Here is a 16,171-nt window from a genome sequence, read left to right as displayed (position 1 = left end):
ACGACTTTTCCCCTAGACTCAGGTCTGCCAGAGGACCACAGCATTGGGGATTATTCACCATAAAAACATTGGAGATATAAAAAAAACGGATGTTTTGACTAAATGAGTCTAATGCTCTGTTACTGTCACTGTGTACAGTGCTGGTTCTGACAGATTTCCCAGATAAACAGCAAGTTGATTTTATATCTATAATTCCTCAGCACTGGATCATAAACCCCTGAGGTTTACAGTTCCCAGCTGTAAAAGTTTAGCATATTACAGTGCTGGTCAGCACTGAACCAAAGCCAAATATAATGCTCTTGGTTGTAGTCTTGTAGGTTGTAGGGGATAGGATTGTCTATGTGGGTTAAGCTTTTGACTGTGCATCATGAGTTTGCAGGTTCAAATCCCCCTGTCTAGGTCACTTTGGATAAAAGCGTCTGCTTACAGTGATAAATTCCTTCTTTTTATCAGTCTGTTGGTCTAACCCCACAAGTGAATGATATCCTGATTCCAACATGATCACATCAACCCTGCAGTCCGAGTTCTCCAACCCTGTCCCCTCCAGAGGACCTGGGCTGCATCACAGGTGTTCATGAGAGACTCCTTTGGATGGAAACTCTCTCCTTGTCTGACCCTGTGATTACACAGTCTCCTCAGTAGACATTAATCTGCACAGGCCCGGAAAAAACAAGTACTCTCCAGCAGCACCTGTACTATTATTACTGGAGAAGAACAGCACTGCCTGGGATGAAGCCTTGGAGACCATTTCATATTCTTGTTGACACAAGCTCTGACATTGTTTTTTTTTCTCCATCTACCAGCGTCCCCTTTGAATCAAAATCACAGAGAGACATTTTTCCTACGTGTATAGTAAACAGTCATAAACAAAAGGGTCATGATTGAACTTGAAACCTTTCACTTGGAGCCAACTTCTAGAATACAGAGCAAATACACCAGACTTGCATTTTGACTGTAGACATACTGTTGGTTGTTCTGGAAAATACTTCTACTGATATCATGAAGCCTATTGCTCTCCTTATTGACTCAATCCATGAGGTCTGCCTCATGTAGAACTCTGTCTGTCTGTCTGTCTGTCTGTCTGTCTGTCTGTCTGTCTGTCTGTCTGTCTGTCTGTCTGTCTGTCTGTCTGTCTGTCTGTCTCTCTGTCTCTCTCTCTCTCTCTCTCTCTCTCTCTCTCTCTCTCTCTCTCTCTCTCTCTCTCTCTCTCTCTCTCTCTCTCTCTGTTTATCTCTGTTTATCTCTCTCATGCTCTCTCTCTCTGTCACTGTCTCTCTCTCAGGAGGTAGTACAAAGACGTCTGACAGACTTGCCAAACCAGCCCTCCTCAAGATGACCAGAGCAGCGCTCACTGCCATCTGCCTTGGTAGGTTTGAACTCATTCACACACACACACACACACACACACACACACACACACACACACACACACACACACACACACACACACACACACACACACACACACACACACACACACACTAACACACAAGCACAGACAAATACACCCAGTCTGCCTAAAAAGAGCATGTAGACCACACTGAACTGATGAGCATGTAGACCACACTGAACTGATGAGCATGTAGACCACACTGAACTGATGAGCATGTTTCCTAAATACCACTGGCTTCAATCTCTCGTCTCTCGTGTGCTTACTGTACATCTGCAACGAACACAACCACAAACGCCTGCGCACACACACACCTACATTTTATACACATTTTCACTCTCTCTCTCTTTTAAATGCAAACGCTGTGAGCCCAGTAACCAGTCCCTGATAATCCTGCCTGTGTGTGATCTGGTGTTTCCTTCCTATAGCTGTCCTGGTCTTCTGCAGCTGTGGAGCCAAACCCAACGGATCCAAGACCAAGAAGCCAAAACAAGGTAGAAACAAACAAGACACAATGTTTGACACACGACACACGACTCCTGCTAGTGTCCACATGCTTCCATTCAGCCCCTGTACCCCTGAACCCCTGTGCCCTGAACCCTGTACCTGGTACCCTGAACCTGGTACCCAGAACCCTGAACCCTGAACCCTGAACCCTGTACTCTGTACCCCTGTGCCCTGAACCCTGTACCTGGTACCCTGAACCCTGAACATGGTACCCTGAACCCTGAACCTGGTACCCTGAACCCAATCCCTGTACCTGGTACCCTGAACCCTGTACCTGGTACCCTGAACCCTAACCCTGTACCTGGTACCCTAACCCTGTACCTGGTACCATATCCCCACCCTAGTGATCCCTACCATCGAGTGTGATGTCCGCGCAGGGAAAATCAACCTTCCAGAGTTCATAGCTAAATGTCCCGCCAGCTGTAAGGAGGCCAAACAGCAGGTGTACGGGACAGGAGTGTTCGCTTCCATCTCCAGCATCTGTAACGCTGCCATCCACAGGTGAGTCTCTGGGCTCTGTTACCATGTCTGCTGGGGATGTGCAGGAGCATAGTCCGTTTATTTGTTCTGGTTTTAAAGGTCCACAATGTTTGCTGTGTTTTAGCTCTTGGATTATAGTAATTCAAGACCTGGGACAGAGCCACACAGTACTGTGTCCGGAAATTGATGAAAGGAAACTCACACACTCTGTGTTGTGGCGTGGGACTGAACACAACTCCTACTAGAAGCTTCACGATGTTAGTTGGACAGTTTCTCGAAGCCTGACTCAAGTTCTGTCTTCACAGTGGAGTCATAACCAACTCTGGAGGGAAGGTGATCGTGAGGAAAATGGCGGGACAGAATATCTACAAGGGAAGTCTCTCCAACGGGGTCCGCTCTCTCTCCCTGCCCAAGTGGCGGGAATCTTTTACGGTCTCAGGTAGATGAAAAACACCTAAATATAAAAGTATATTTGTCTAGTTTCTAGTCAAAATATGTCATAATGCTTACACAATCACCTGACAAGTAACATTTCAGTAAGATACAGGGACCTTTTAGACAAGGCATATTGAATGTCTTGGTGAAAGATGATTTACTGTTTTGTTGAAGTCATAAGGTTTTTAAGTTGCTGTGTAGGTTGTTGGATCCTGTTGTTTCTAGAAAAAGATTTACTAGATTAAAGAAAATGAATCTGCTTTAATAAAATGTTTATATCTTGAAAAGTCTAAATATCACATCAAGAAATCTTACGTAACATGAACTTTCACTTGTTCCATTAGCAGATTAATTTACTTATTACAACCAAAATAATAATTGTATTAATAGTTTTTTATTTGACTTATTTAAAGTGACGTCTTCCCCCAGTCCACAGTGCAGTTCATCTGTCATTCACACGTCTCCACAGTCGTTTAAAACCACCTGATCATCATGTCTATTCTTGATGTTTGTATAGTGGGGAAGCCAAAGAAAGGAGTGATTTACCCCTCCACCCTGGACTACACCCCCTCACGACCCTCCACAGTGAAAACAGGTGAGAGCTCGGCCTATTTTAGCGGGAGCCGCAGCCCCCGTGAGAGTAGTCTCTGTGATGGGAATAAACTGCAGTTGGTCCATGAGTAGTTAGTATAGTAGTATTTCGGTACGTCGAAGGAAAATCCCGGGGCACAGAAGCTGTGTCTTGTGCGGCTGACCTGGAGGGAACACAGAGGAGAAGGGGCGCTCCTATCCTCAGAGGAATGTCAAGAATGCATCACAACACTGGAGTTACTGTGGCAGCTCTTCTCATCCATCCCTCCATCCTTCACCTCCTTCCTCTGTCGACGGCTGCAGGTCAGAAGGAGGCCAAACCCCCCTTGGTCACCACCGTCCTGCCTGCCACGGTGGCTCCAGAGCCCACCACCACCATCACGACCACCCCCCCCGAGCCCCCCTCCACCACCACGCCTCCACCCACCACCACCCCCCCACCCACCAGCACCACCACCAAGGCACGCGCTGTCGTCCACAAAGTCAGGGATGCAGGTGATTCACACATCAACACACACGCACACACCCACAAACATGGAGCGAAGGTGCAGGTATGTATGTAGATGTACGTACATACATACACACACATACATACATGTTCATTTATGAAGCTTTCTCTTCTGAAATGTACGGATCCATGTATGTCATGTTTGGGATTGCGTGTTGACTGACGTGTGGCAACGCTGCATCCTCTGATTAATGACAGTAAGAATTGATCTGGTAACACCAATCCCAGCTAGAGATCCACTTTAAGGCAACATCACCATGACTTGGACAAGCTTTCATTAGTCTGATACCTCATCAGTCACATCAGATGAAAGTGTTGTGAGACGATCCCAGCTGTCATTAGACCAAGGTACAAAGGTTCTGTATCTGAGAGGAGACTGGGAACCTGCACAGCAACATTTCAAAGTGTTAAACGCCAGGATGGTTTGAATGGGATCACTCTCTTGAGATGGACCCTTATCAACACTCCTGGTGGTTGAATTAACTGTTTGACAATTTGCAGCGTAGTGGTGTCCTAGACAGTTTCTCTCTCTCTCCCTCTCTCTGTGTGTCTCTCTGTCTCTCTCTCTCTGTCTCTCTCTCTCTGTGTGTCTCTCTCGGGTGACCTTGTGTGCCCTTGTCTCTCTGATCCAGGGAGCAGTCATCCATACTTTGCCTCTGTGGCGGCAGCATCCAGCCCAAGTAAGTTCCTCCAAGTGACAGGGTGAGGGTGTGCAGGTGTGCTCACCAGGGGGCCATGAGGCGGGTGAGGGTGTGCAGGTGTGCTCACCAGGGGGCCATGAGGCGGGTGAGGGTGTGCAGGTGTGCTCACCAGGGGACCATGAGGCGGGTGAGGGTGTGTAGGTGTGCTCACCAGGGAGCTGACAGGGTCTGTGTGTGTCCGTGCACTTCTCATCCTTTTGGTGTTTTCTACCACATCTCATCAGGATTAAAAGCATTCTGAATGCTTGAATTTAAATCTATTGAAATTAAATGGCTAATGAACTAATTAAATGCAACTTGCAGATGCAACCTGCATTGGCTTTTAGGCTTCTGTAGATGCTGTGAATCTGATCGGAAACTTGAAAATTTTTCCTTCTTAGTAATGCAAGCCTGATTCAGTAATTTAATGTGTCAAATGTCACCTTCTGTGCAGCATAACCTGAGCCAAGTATATCCTATTTATTTTAAATGTAAAGTTTTAAGCAACTAAAATCTTTAACAGCTACTCTCTATAAGGTAATACTACCTAGCCGGCTCACTGATTAAACTCAAGAATGAAAAAAAATTCAAGACTATAAGGATATAAGTAAAGAGCTTTTTAATGTTGTGGTACAGTTTTCCTAAACCCTACTGTGTCATTCTCAACATTGGCGTAGGGCAGAATGGCCAGGGAAAGGGTCCAAGCCAAGGTATGTGGACCGACCTTCACGATCTGTTCTGAATCACCAGTTTTAGGAGAGCTCACCCTGAGATATCGTATAATCCAGAATCTAATCCCAAACCACTCAATCTCTTCTAAGCATTCAGAGGCGGTTCCTATCCGAATAGGTTTTCTCCGCGCGTCAACACAGGTAACCAGAGCTTTGATCGTCCTGATGTTCCCTCCTCCCGCTGTTTCCTCAGGGCCTCCACTCTGTGCATGCTTGTCTCTGTCTCTCTCTCTCCGTCTCTCTGTATCTGTCTCTCTCTCTGTCTCGCTCTCTCTCTTCCTCTCTCACACTCACATCTGCACTTTTCTCTGTTTCATTCCTTTCTTCCTCACTGGGGTGAAATCCCTAAAACCTGCATGGCACCAGTGCTGTGTGTATGCACAGCTGTCCTCAAGACTGTGCGCTCAGGGGTATACGGGAACGTTCTGGACCAGCCCAGATCTGTTGTCTTTGAGCCAGGCCATGTTAGCCCTGTCCTGACTAAGCCATCTAACACCTCTGCTCTACCTGCAAACTCTTACACTCATGAAACATTGACACCTATCCAACACACCTCACCACTGCCAAACATGTGGACAAAGCTATGAATGGTTAGAACTCCACTTCTTGGTCTAAATCTGGTGAATGGATTTTGGCAGGAAAGCAATGTTACGGTATGTGATAGTACTGGCAAGTGCAGACAGGTTTTGTTCATTTTAAAATAGTTTTGTATGGAAAAACAGTCCCAGATTGGAGATGTTCGACATACTTCATGTAAACAGTTCAGTCTGTTAATATATGTGGTAACTAACCCTTCATTGCTTTGAGGGCGTTTGTGTCGGTGTCTGATGTTACTCTTGCCTTCTAAATCCCAGGTGTTCGCAGGCCAGAATCAGGGTCTATCAACAGGAGACTGCCCGCCTCTCCCTCTGGTTCAGGTCAGCCCCTCTCCCCTCCCCCCCCTCACTAATCCTCCACATCATTCCCCTCAAGATCCCCGCTGTTAGATACTGAACTGTACTCAGTAGCTATCAGCAGTCCTTCCTCCTAATGTTATTTTCCAAGACGAAAGATCAAATGAACACGCTGAAACCAAGCTCAGGCCTGTAAATACAGCCAGCATCTGGCCTTCTGCTCTTAAATCCCTCTGAGGCCAGGCTACCCCTCCACCCCAGTCAAAACAGCTGGGCTGAGTTTGTGGACAGAGCTGCAGTCCTGACTCCTGTCCATCCCTCTCTCCTTCTCTTCTTCTGTTTCTTAACGCTAACCAGCTTTCAACAGGGTTCAGCAGGCCTCACCAGAGAGGGGCCAGGGCCAGGGTCAGAGCCAGGGTCAGAGCCAGGGCCAGGGCCAGGGTCAGAGCCAGGCCCAGTCTAACCCCAGTAAGTGTCCCTTGGCCCCTGGTCTGACCAGGTGGTACCGTTCAGCTGCACTTCTAAACACGCCTGCCCAGCGGAGGTAGAGAGGTAGGGACATCTGATCAAACAGGGAACCAACCAAATCAATAAACCCCCCCGGTTGAGATGTTTTATAAAGCAACACTAATGTTAACCCTCTGCATGAGGCTGCAGTCTACTGGAGAGCTGCTGAGCCATATAACCACAGGGCAGAGGTAGAGGCTGTGGTAGAGGCTGTGGTAGAGGCTGAGATAGAGGCTGAGGTAGAGGCTGTGGTAGAGGCTGTGGTAGATGTAGAGGCTGTGGTAGAGGCTGAGGCAGAGGTAGAGGCTGTGGTAGAGGCTGAGTCAGAGGCTGAGATATAGGTAGAGGCAGAGGTAGAGGCTGAGTCAGAGGCTGAGATATAGGTAGAGGCTGGGGCTGAGATAGAGGTAGAGGCTGAGGCAGAGGCTGAGATAGAGGTAGAGGCTGAGGTAGAGGCTGAGATAGAGGTTGAGGCAGAGGTAGAGGCTGGGGCTGAGATAGAGGCTGTGGTAGAGGCTGAGATAGATGTAGAGGCTGTGGTAGCGGCTCAGATAGAGGTAGAGGCTGAGGTAGAAGTACTCTGAGATTCAGAATGTAGAGTGCGTTATAAATTAAATGAATTATTATTATTATTAGGTAGAGGCTGGGGTAGAGGCTGTGGTAGAGGCTGTGGTAGAGGCTGAGGTAGAGGCTGTGGTAGAGGGGCAGGGCAGTTAGCAGACTTATGCTCACTTGAAGGACCCAAAAGAGAACATGGTGGAATAATGACAGCAGGAAAGACAAGCCGAAAAGATCTGCAGGGAGATCAAATGTTAGAAAAATATTTTAAAAACCTTTAGAAACTTTTTGTCGAAAATAATTTTTAAACCTGTAGAAAATATGTAAAATATTTGTTTTACCTTTCAAACTAAAAGAAGATAATTCACACAGTGAAAGGGGAGGAGAGGAGAACAGAGAGGCCTAAAACAGAGGAAATTAAAGCACAGTAGAGTACAATAGAGTACGGTAAAGTTTAGTAAAGTCTTCATCTTCAAGTACTCATCAATGATGCAGACCTATTTTTTTAAAGAAACCAAAAATATCTTTCAACCTTTCAAAACCTTTTTCGAAAATATTTTTTCAACCTTTCAAAACTTTTTTTCAAAAATATTTTTTATCATGTCACCAATTACAGATTAAAACTAAAGTAAAAAGCCTGGCTTGAAAAAGCAAGAAGAAGAAAGTACAAATATTTGTTTAAAACATTTAAGGAGTGAAAGTAAAAAGTTGTCAGAAAAATTGATAGTTAAGTAAAGTACTGATACCAGAAAAATACACAAGTACAACAACAAAGTATTTGTACCTGGTGGCTTCCCATCTCTGATTGTGAATACAAGAAGTTTGGCCTAAATGTAAACCCTCAATGAACTGGCTTGCGTTAACCACACGTGAAGATATCCTTAAATCCCCTTTGAACCTTGACTTAAATACACAGAGGCTGAATATCAGATCTGAGAGTTAATCTAAATCCCGTTTAAGCACCATCTTCATCCAATTGTCTGGGGAATAGGGTTAGGGCTTTGTCTGGTTATGAGCTGCCCTAATCTCTGTTGATTTACAATATATACTGTCCCGAATTTGACACTGTCACTATAACAATACTCCCACGCTCCAGAGCCATGCTAGCTGTTCTCTCCCAGCCTGTCCCAGTCAACAGGCTCCAGCTCCAGCTCCCTCCTGCTGCTGATGGGAACTCAGAGACCAGGCTGGGAGTTGTTGTAAGCCCCCTGTGTGTCTGGATATTCCTCAGCTAACGGGGGGGAACATGGAACGATGTTGTGGTCCTCTGGACAGACTCTCACGGCTGTCGTGGCTTTCTGGGTTGTTTTTGACTTGTCAGTTTATCACAGTTCTCGCATGGTGGGAACATAGATTCTCTGTTGGCTGTTTCAGTGTTAGTAATAATTTGTTATTCGTCCGCTTGAGCTCTTGTTAGGAACATCCGTCACTATGTGAGGGGAAAGTATGCCCTTGAAACTGAGGAGAAACTAAGCCAACAGCATCTGGATTAAGTATCACTCTGAGGAACTAGAAACACATTTTTCTGTGACCCTGTGCTTTCACCGTACGTTAGTTTGTTCCTCCCGCAGGTACAAACAGACGTACAACGGAGTGCATCGGTGCCATACATTCAGAAAAAAACAAACTTCAGTCACAAACTGTAAATAGGTACACTGTAAAGCCATCAAACCCCTAAAATAAAAAATAATGCTGAGACTAAAGTGAAATATAACTTCCCAATTGTAAGAACATCTTAAATAGTATTTATTGCTTCAGGGTTGTACTGTATTAAAAACATTTACCATAGAACCTGAGAAATCATCATCAAAGTAACATAACAAATCTTTAAGGTGTTTTGGTCAGTGCTCCGAAGCAACAAAGCACCCTTCACATGGGGTTCGACTGATGTTGGAGAGCGAGTACCTATCCAGACCTCAGGTGTGTGCTGCTTCTAGTGGTGCCAGTGCCTGATCCATGACCAAACCTGTGTCATCTTCCCACTCGCAGCTTTTGCTCGGAGAGACTGGCCTCCGACCTCCTTCGCTCGTCCCGACTGGTACCCTGGGCCGAGGCGGCCTGCAGGTAGCAAACGCAGCCGTTGAAAACGACTCAAAAGAAAAACACGACACAACCAACCCTAAATCTCTTAACCCAACCTCATAAACCAACGTCTAAACTTTAATTTAAAACAATCATAATCAAATCATACTTTCTCAAACATAACGGTCCTCCATTCAAATGTGCTCTCTGTAGTAGCGGATGCCACAGTCTTCTCCAGCTCACACTCAGACTCTAGTCGTGGTTCACCTGACTCGGGCTACACCTGGGCCGAAGGAGATGCGTCTGAGCCAGGTAGGTCTGGCCCCGGTCACCTGGATCACCTGCTGTGCTGCCTCGCACTCGGCTGGAAAGTACCTCATTCCTACATCTGTTTATACCAGCTATGCTGATGTACAAATCATACTATGGCTTGTATGACTGATATATACAGGTATCTCCTGTTCAAGTATGTGTTCAATTTTGCCCCATAGGCAAACCGTGCCAATATCTCTCAAGATGTGTTGATCCATGCCATGTGCCTGCCATATGACTCAGAGCTTTCTCTGATATATGACCCTGGTCTGGTGCTGTACGTATGGCCAGGTTTACTGTGGGGCAAGAGAGAACCAGACAGACAGAGCTACAATGAAGGAAATGATCCGTGAAAGGACATTCTCTAAAATGGTTTAGGGATGGTTGGAAATGGAGTCAGCCATTCCCCTAACCATCCCAGCCATGGCAATGTGTGCATCTTCACTGGATGCCCACTGTGAGAATACTAACAGATCTTACCACGCCTTTCTCTAGCTCGTGAACCCAGGCCTGATATCTCAGAGTATGACAGATGGTTTTATAACTTTGGACAATACAGTAAGTGGCTTTCATTTGCTCTTTCCAAGTTTATTTATGTTCAGCACCAAGAAAGAACACACCAAAATCCAAGCCTAAAATCACCAACTTAGGATAAACCCACTGTATGGACAAATGACAAGACAAAAAATGACTTCCACAAGGCCAACATCTGGGAATTATAGACCTTGGTTCCCTCCGGTTTTTGGTGGCATGGTTGAGCCGGTGAAATGTAAAATTGAAGAGAAATGGTTTTAGGAGACCAACTGGCCAAGCCACAGAAAAAAAAGAAGAAAAAAAACACATAAACAAGCATAAATAAATATAAACCTTTGACCTGACTGGAGGGATAATTGTTTGAAACTGTATCTCAGGTGTTGTAAATGTCCGATGTGTGCGAAGCCATGACTGCTGCTGTGTGTCTCTCTACAGACCCAGACAGCAGCCGCGGTAAAGTGGTCCCAGAGACAACCGTCACCAGAGGTGGGTACCCCCCGGGAGTCTGTCGTTCAAACACAGACTGTACCTTCCGGTCGTCTAACAAGTCGTGCTGCCAGGCTTTGTCTTGCCTTCGGTCGAGAGGATCCTACTGATGCGAAAAATCTGCCACTTCAGTTTGGCCCACACATTGCCATTTTGTTCAGAATACCTTTGCCATGCCTTTCCAATTTAACAAAAGGTTTGCTTGAGCTCAACGCAGCATTGGCTGAATTGTCCGAATGCTCAAATATCACTGTGTATGCTGATGGTGAGTGCTCAGCCCGTTGCTTAGTGGGGGTACTGTGCTAATGCTCAGCTTGTTGCATATGCTCTGCTACACAGTGGAGCCTGTAGACGCCTGGAAGCCAGAAGTCGCTCCGTATGACACCGCAGGTAAGAAGCTTCTGTTCCGCCTTGCAGCGCCTGATTGGACCACAGCACACAACCATGGACAGTTTCATTCATCACCCATCAGCTCTTGCACTGAGCGACTTGTCGTGCTGTTGAGACCGGCGTGTTCAGTCATAGAGGACCTCTACAGGAGGGAAAGAAACACCCTGTGTAAACAGTTTCCACTTAACTGCTCAGCCTTTCGTTGCAGTTCTCTGGACTGGTCCAGGAACTAATCCATTACCATTTGGCGTAGTCTCCGTCCACTACAGGGTCCAGAACAGCCACTCTGCCCTGCCCTGGGCTGGGCTGGGTTTGGCTGGGCTGCCCTGGGCTGGGTTTGGGCGTTTCAGCCCTAGAAAAAGCCCTGTAACCACATGTCTCTGTGTCTTCCAGGGTCCAGCGTCCGAGAGCAGGATTCTATCCCCAGAACCCCAGAGCCGGCATCTCAGGGAGACCCAAGTACGTCCCTCCTCCTCCTCCCCCTCCTGTTTCACACACACGACCCTGGCTCTGACTGTTTCTGACCCAGTTCTCACTGTGTGGCACTGTGGTGGTATGTGCAGACTGTAACGTGGACATTGCCTTCCTGATGGACGGCAGCTGGAGCATTGGGAAGCGTCGCTTCAAGATCCAAAAGGACTTCCTTGCTGAGGTGTCGCAGGTGTTGAATGTGGGCATAGCTGGACCCATGATGGGCATCATTCAGTTTGGGTAAGAACTCTCGTCCAGCGTTCCCATGGCAACAGACATACACGCTAACAAGGGGCGTAGGTTTGTTTTCCGATGTGGGTTGGAAAGCTTTGTGTGTGTGTGTGTGTGTGTGTGGGGGGGGGGGGGGGGGGGGACAGTGCTTCTGGTGCTGATGAGGAGAGAGATCTGTGTGTGTCTGTTCTTCTGAAGGGACGAGCCAGTGACTGAGATGAGTCTAAAGACCTATTCGAACTCCAGAGATGTGAAGTCTGCCATCGAGAAGATCGTCCAGAAAGGGGGTCTCTCCAACGTGGGTGAGTGGCCTGGTGCTCGACCAGGACAGGGGCTGCCACACTGTTCAGTGTCAGCCAGAAGGGCACAATTATCGCGTGGTTCAGTCGCCGTTTACCAGTATTTTCACGTAAGAGGCTAGAATTAAATCTAAATTTGAGCATAGACAGTGTTAGCTAAATTATAGTCCTGCTCCACTGAGCAATGGGTTTTTTTCCCCCGGTCTGACCAGAATATTTGGTTTTACCAGCACAGGAGGTCAGCCTCATACTATAAGTACTGGTCTTCTGTTTTTGTTAGTGCGTCAGAATGCAGTCGTAACTCCGTGACATGCTAAATTTTGCATCCTGATACAAATAGTGTTTGTGTGTTTACCCTTAACTTCCCTCAATCAACAAGGCCTCCCTGCATGTTCACAGCACAACAGAACCTCCTGTTTTCTCCCAAAGGCTTTGCCTTGAACCAGCATGATTGTTATGACAAGTTAAATGATACTCCCTTAACAAACGGACATACAGCCTAAAGCACCATTTTATACAAGCTTGACAGGGAACTGGCACGATATACTTACCCAGAGGTGAGGGGATGGTGTCTTTGCTGCCCGTGTGTGGTGTAAACACGCCTCTCTGCTTCCCCCTTGTGCCTCTCTAGGGAAGGCCCTTTCCTACGTCAACAAGCACTACTACAGCGATGCTAACGGTAACCGTGGTGGAGCGCCCAACGTGGCCGTGGTTCTGGTGGATGGTTGGCCCACTGACAAGGTGGAGGAGGCTTCCCGTCTGGCCAGAGAGTCTGGCATTAACATATTCTTCGTCACAATTGAGGGTCCGGATGAGAACGAGAAGCAGAACGTGGTGGAGGCTAACTTTGTGGACAAGGTAGGCAATGGACGATCACTGTCGACTCGCGAGTGCTGAAGGAGGTTAGTTAGTCTGACGTACGCTTTTCTGTCACACCACTTTACAATATGTTGTAGTGACAATAAACGTTCAGTCTTTAAATGTTATTTTGTGTCATCGGATTCCCCAGGCTGTGTGTCGGACCAACGGCTTCTACTCCTTGCCCGTGTCCAGCTGGTTCACCCTGCGGAAGGCGGTGCAGCCCCTGGTGAAGCGCGTGTGTGACACCGACCGGCTGATGTGCAGTAAGACCTGCCTCAACGCCAACGACATCGCCTTCGTCATCGACGGCTCCAGCAGCGTGGGCACTGGAAACTTCCGCACGGTGCTGCAGTTTGTGGCTAACGTCACACGGGAGTTTGAGATCTCCGACACGGACACGCGGGTGGGGGCTGTACAGTACACCTACGAGCAGAGGCTGGAATTTGCCTTCGGTCAGCACAACCATAAGGCCGACCTGCTGAACGCCATCAAGCGCATCAACTACTGGAGCGGAGGAACCAGCACTGGCGCTGCCATCACCTACGCAGCTGACCAGCTCTTCAGCAAGTCCAAACCCAACAAGCGCAAGATCATGATCGTCATCACTGATGGCCGCTCCTACGATGACGTCAGAGTGCCAGCGCTGGCTGTCCATCGCCAAGGTGAGAGGTCAGGGTTAGGGTGAGAGGTTAGGGTGAGAGGTCAGGGTTAGGGTGAGAGGTCAGGGTGAGAGGTCAGGGTTAGGGTGAGAGGTTAGGGTGAGAGGTCAGGGTTAGGGTGAGAGGTCAGGGTGAGAGGTCAGGGTTAGGGTGAGAGGTCAGGGTTAGGGTGAGAGGTTAGGGTGAGACGTCAGGGTTAGGGTGAGAGGTCAGGGTTAGGGTGAGAGGTCAGCCCCTGGTTGAAAAAGGTCTGTCCTGTCACACCGTAGGTAAACTCTGGGTTTATTGACACAACAGCCTCCCTCAGACTTCCTCACGCCTGTGTCGGGTCAGCTTCCTGTTTGTGTGTGTGTGTGTTTTAACGTTGTGTTGCCAGGTGCCTGGAGGCCTGTGTGTGATGACTTCTCTCTCCCCTGACCCAGGTGTCATCGCATACTCCATCGGTATCGCCTGGGCAGCCCAGGATGAACTGGAGTACATCGCCACCGACCCCGACAAAGAGCACTCCTTCTTCGTGGACGAGTTTGACAGCCTCTACAAGTTTGTGCCCAAGATCATCCACAACATCTGCCAGGAGTTCAACTCCCAGCCCCGGAACTAAGCAGAGAGCATGGACTGACCTGGGGGAGGGGAGAGAAGGGGGAGGGGAGAGGGGGCTGGACGAGGAGGGTGGGGAGGGGGGGAGGGGGGAGGGAGGTAGGGCGATGGTGTTTAGAGAGGCCTACACTGTCACCTCAACTGTATCAAACACAGACCATGAGGCTTTTCAACATGGCTGTGTAGATCCAGCTCAGAAAACAGCATGCTTGTTGACATACACATTTATCCAAGCTAGGATTAGAACATTATTCTCTTCTGAAGGGGTGGATGTAACCACCAATACAGCACAGTAGCAACGTTAGCTGAACTTGTGTTGACATAGTTTACTATCTTTGTGTCTGAATGGATCCAGACAACCTAGATCAGTTCTCTGATGTTCCAGGCTGTCAACAGTCCTGAACATCTGAACAAGGACATTACAGAAGATAGTGGGCATGAACAATAAATCCATACGTAAACACAACATATCATTGGAAGTCGTTGTTGGACAGAGATTGGGCTCACAGTGTGGGCTCACAGTGAAGGGTGGATGTTGTGGGTCACATGACCACCTTGACCTTAATTTCAGAATATGACTCTCTGGCTTAAGAGCAGTCAGGGTTATGAGGAGGACAGGGCAACATGAAGGGGAACATGAACGACAAGTCAACTACCCCATTGGGACATGATGCTTGCAGAGAAACATAGACATGAAGCATGCCTAGCATTTGTTCTTCTGGTTTAACGTAGCATAATAAACAGAATATGGTGTTTTTTTAAGGGGGAGTTTTGATGTACGACTTCATCCAGCTCTCTGTCCAGAGGTTGTGTTATCTGAATGGGACCAGACAGCGTATGGGCGTCCAGGGATGAGGGACTCAGATTCAGCTCTCATGTTGTCATCTTCCGGTCAGGATGGACTTCAAGTATTCAGCTATGCATGATAACAGGAAGCCGTTTGTGTGTGTATAAGCCATAACAATCTAATCAACAACATGTTGGTACAAATTTGAAGTTATGATTGGAGTTATTAGGGAGCATGTTAGTTGCAATGTTTAGGTGGACACAGTGTGGTCCTAACCTAGTGTGGTCACATGATACCAGTCACTCCGTTAACCTACAGTGTGGTCACATGATAAGTCACTCCGTTAACCTACAGTGTGGTCACATGATACCAGTCACTCCGTTAACCTAGTGTGGTTCCCGTGGCAGATATTTGGTGTTGTTGAAAGAGTATTTATGATATTCTCCCTGTAATGTTTGTTTTGTTTGTACATATGCATATTAAAAAGCCTTTTTTTGCTTGTAATTTTTAAATAAACCATTTGATCAATATTCTAATGCAATTTTTAATAAAATAATTACGAAACTTCTTTGCATTGAATGTTATTTAGTATGCCTGCTTTCAGCAAGGAATACAGTCAGAGATGGGAAGTGTTAATGCTCCATGAGCATAAACTGTGGAAGTTCCGATCAAAGCTCACATCAAACCTTGACTAGGTCCCAAGTTGGGGCTGAACACCAAATGTTTACTATGTCTGGGTCTGCTGCTGGATAAGAGAGGGAGTTAGCGATGTCGACATGACTGAGATTAAAGAGACATTTCTGATCACCCATTAACATACGTGAGATATTCCAAATTGTCGGCGATCTACAGGATTCCTGGCGGATGTGTTGTATTGATGTAAGAAAGCGTTCCAAGACCTGCCACAACTTTTTACTGTCACTCCTTAAATTTTTTACATCAGTCTATAGGTTTATTTGTTTTTACCTTAACAAAAGGTAGAAAAACAAGACATTGGACACAGGCAATACTTTACAGCAGTTTTATTTGAACATATTTTCATATACAAACCAGTGACTGAGAAAATGGCTCTTTTGAAGATGTACATGGATACCTTGATTGATTCGCATTACTAGTAATGGGTCCCTCCTCTAAGAGAAATACTGATCTTAAAACTCTCTGGGCTCTCCTCTCTTAGCTTGTAATATCATCTCATATTATTTCAAATACCTCTTTAGTTCTGTGCAAACATACACTTGAGTT

The 16,171-nt window shown here is 46.9% G+C and overlaps 1 protein-coding gene across 11 annotated transcripts in view; it reads left to right on the top strand.

Annotated features, from left to right (window-relative positions):
• Window positions 1–15,493, top strand: part of vit (vitrin) — a 19,512-nt gene extending 4,019 nt beyond the window's left edge. For 2 of the 11 annotated variants that reach the window (XM_047028990.1, XM_047028991.1), the window contains exons 2-23: window positions 1,283–1,366; window positions 1,819–1,884; window positions 2,242–2,398; window positions 2,683–2,816; window positions 3,330–3,407; window positions 3,707–3,898; window positions 4,544–4,591; window positions 5,269–5,301; window positions 5,413–5,463; window positions 6,177–6,239; window positions 6,573–6,683; window positions 9,270–9,344; window positions 9,516–9,614; window positions 10,110–10,172; window positions 10,584–10,634; window positions 10,974–11,024; window positions 11,418–11,483; window positions 11,588–11,735; window positions 11,925–12,028; window positions 12,657–12,883; window positions 13,035–13,548; window positions 13,968–15,493. In XM_047028990.1, the coding sequence (XP_046884946.1) occupies window positions 1,333–1,366; window positions 1,819–1,884; window positions 2,242–2,398; window positions 2,683–2,816; window positions 3,330–3,407; window positions 3,707–3,898; window positions 4,544–4,591; window positions 5,269–5,301; window positions 5,413–5,463; window positions 6,177–6,239; window positions 6,573–6,683; window positions 9,270–9,344; window positions 9,516–9,614; window positions 10,110–10,172; window positions 10,584–10,634; window positions 10,974–11,024; window positions 11,418–11,483; window positions 11,588–11,735; window positions 11,925–12,028; window positions 12,657–12,883; window positions 13,035–13,548; window positions 13,968–14,146 (2,544 nt within the window). In that variant the 5' untranslated portion in view covers window positions 1,283–1,332 and the 3' untranslated portion in view covers window positions 14,147–15,493. The remainder of the gene's footprint in view (window positions 1–1,282; window positions 1,367–1,818; window positions 1,885–2,241; window positions 2,399–2,682; window positions 2,817–3,329; window positions 3,408–3,706; window positions 3,899–4,543; window positions 4,592–5,268; window positions 5,302–5,412; window positions 5,464–6,176; window positions 6,240–6,572; window positions 6,684–9,269; window positions 9,345–9,515; window positions 9,615–10,109; window positions 10,173–10,583; window positions 10,635–10,973; window positions 11,025–11,417; window positions 11,484–11,587; window positions 11,736–11,924; window positions 12,029–12,656; window positions 12,884–13,034; window positions 13,549–13,967) is intronic. The other 9 variants (XM_047028994.1, XM_047028993.1, XM_047028996.1 and 6 more) reach the window with 9 other exon arrangements.
• Window positions 15,494–16,171: the final 678 nt, after the last annotated feature.

The sequence above is a fragment of the Hypomesus transpacificus genome, chromosome 11 (assembly GCF_021917145.1).
Source record: "Hypomesus transpacificus isolate Combined female chromosome 11, fHypTra1, whole genome shotgun sequence".
NCBI lineage: Eukaryota > Metazoa > Chordata > Actinopteri > Osmeriformes > Osmeridae > Hypomesus > Hypomesus transpacificus.
Note: the sequence above shows the minus strand (reverse complement) of the source record. Positions and strands in the feature narration are given on the sequence as shown.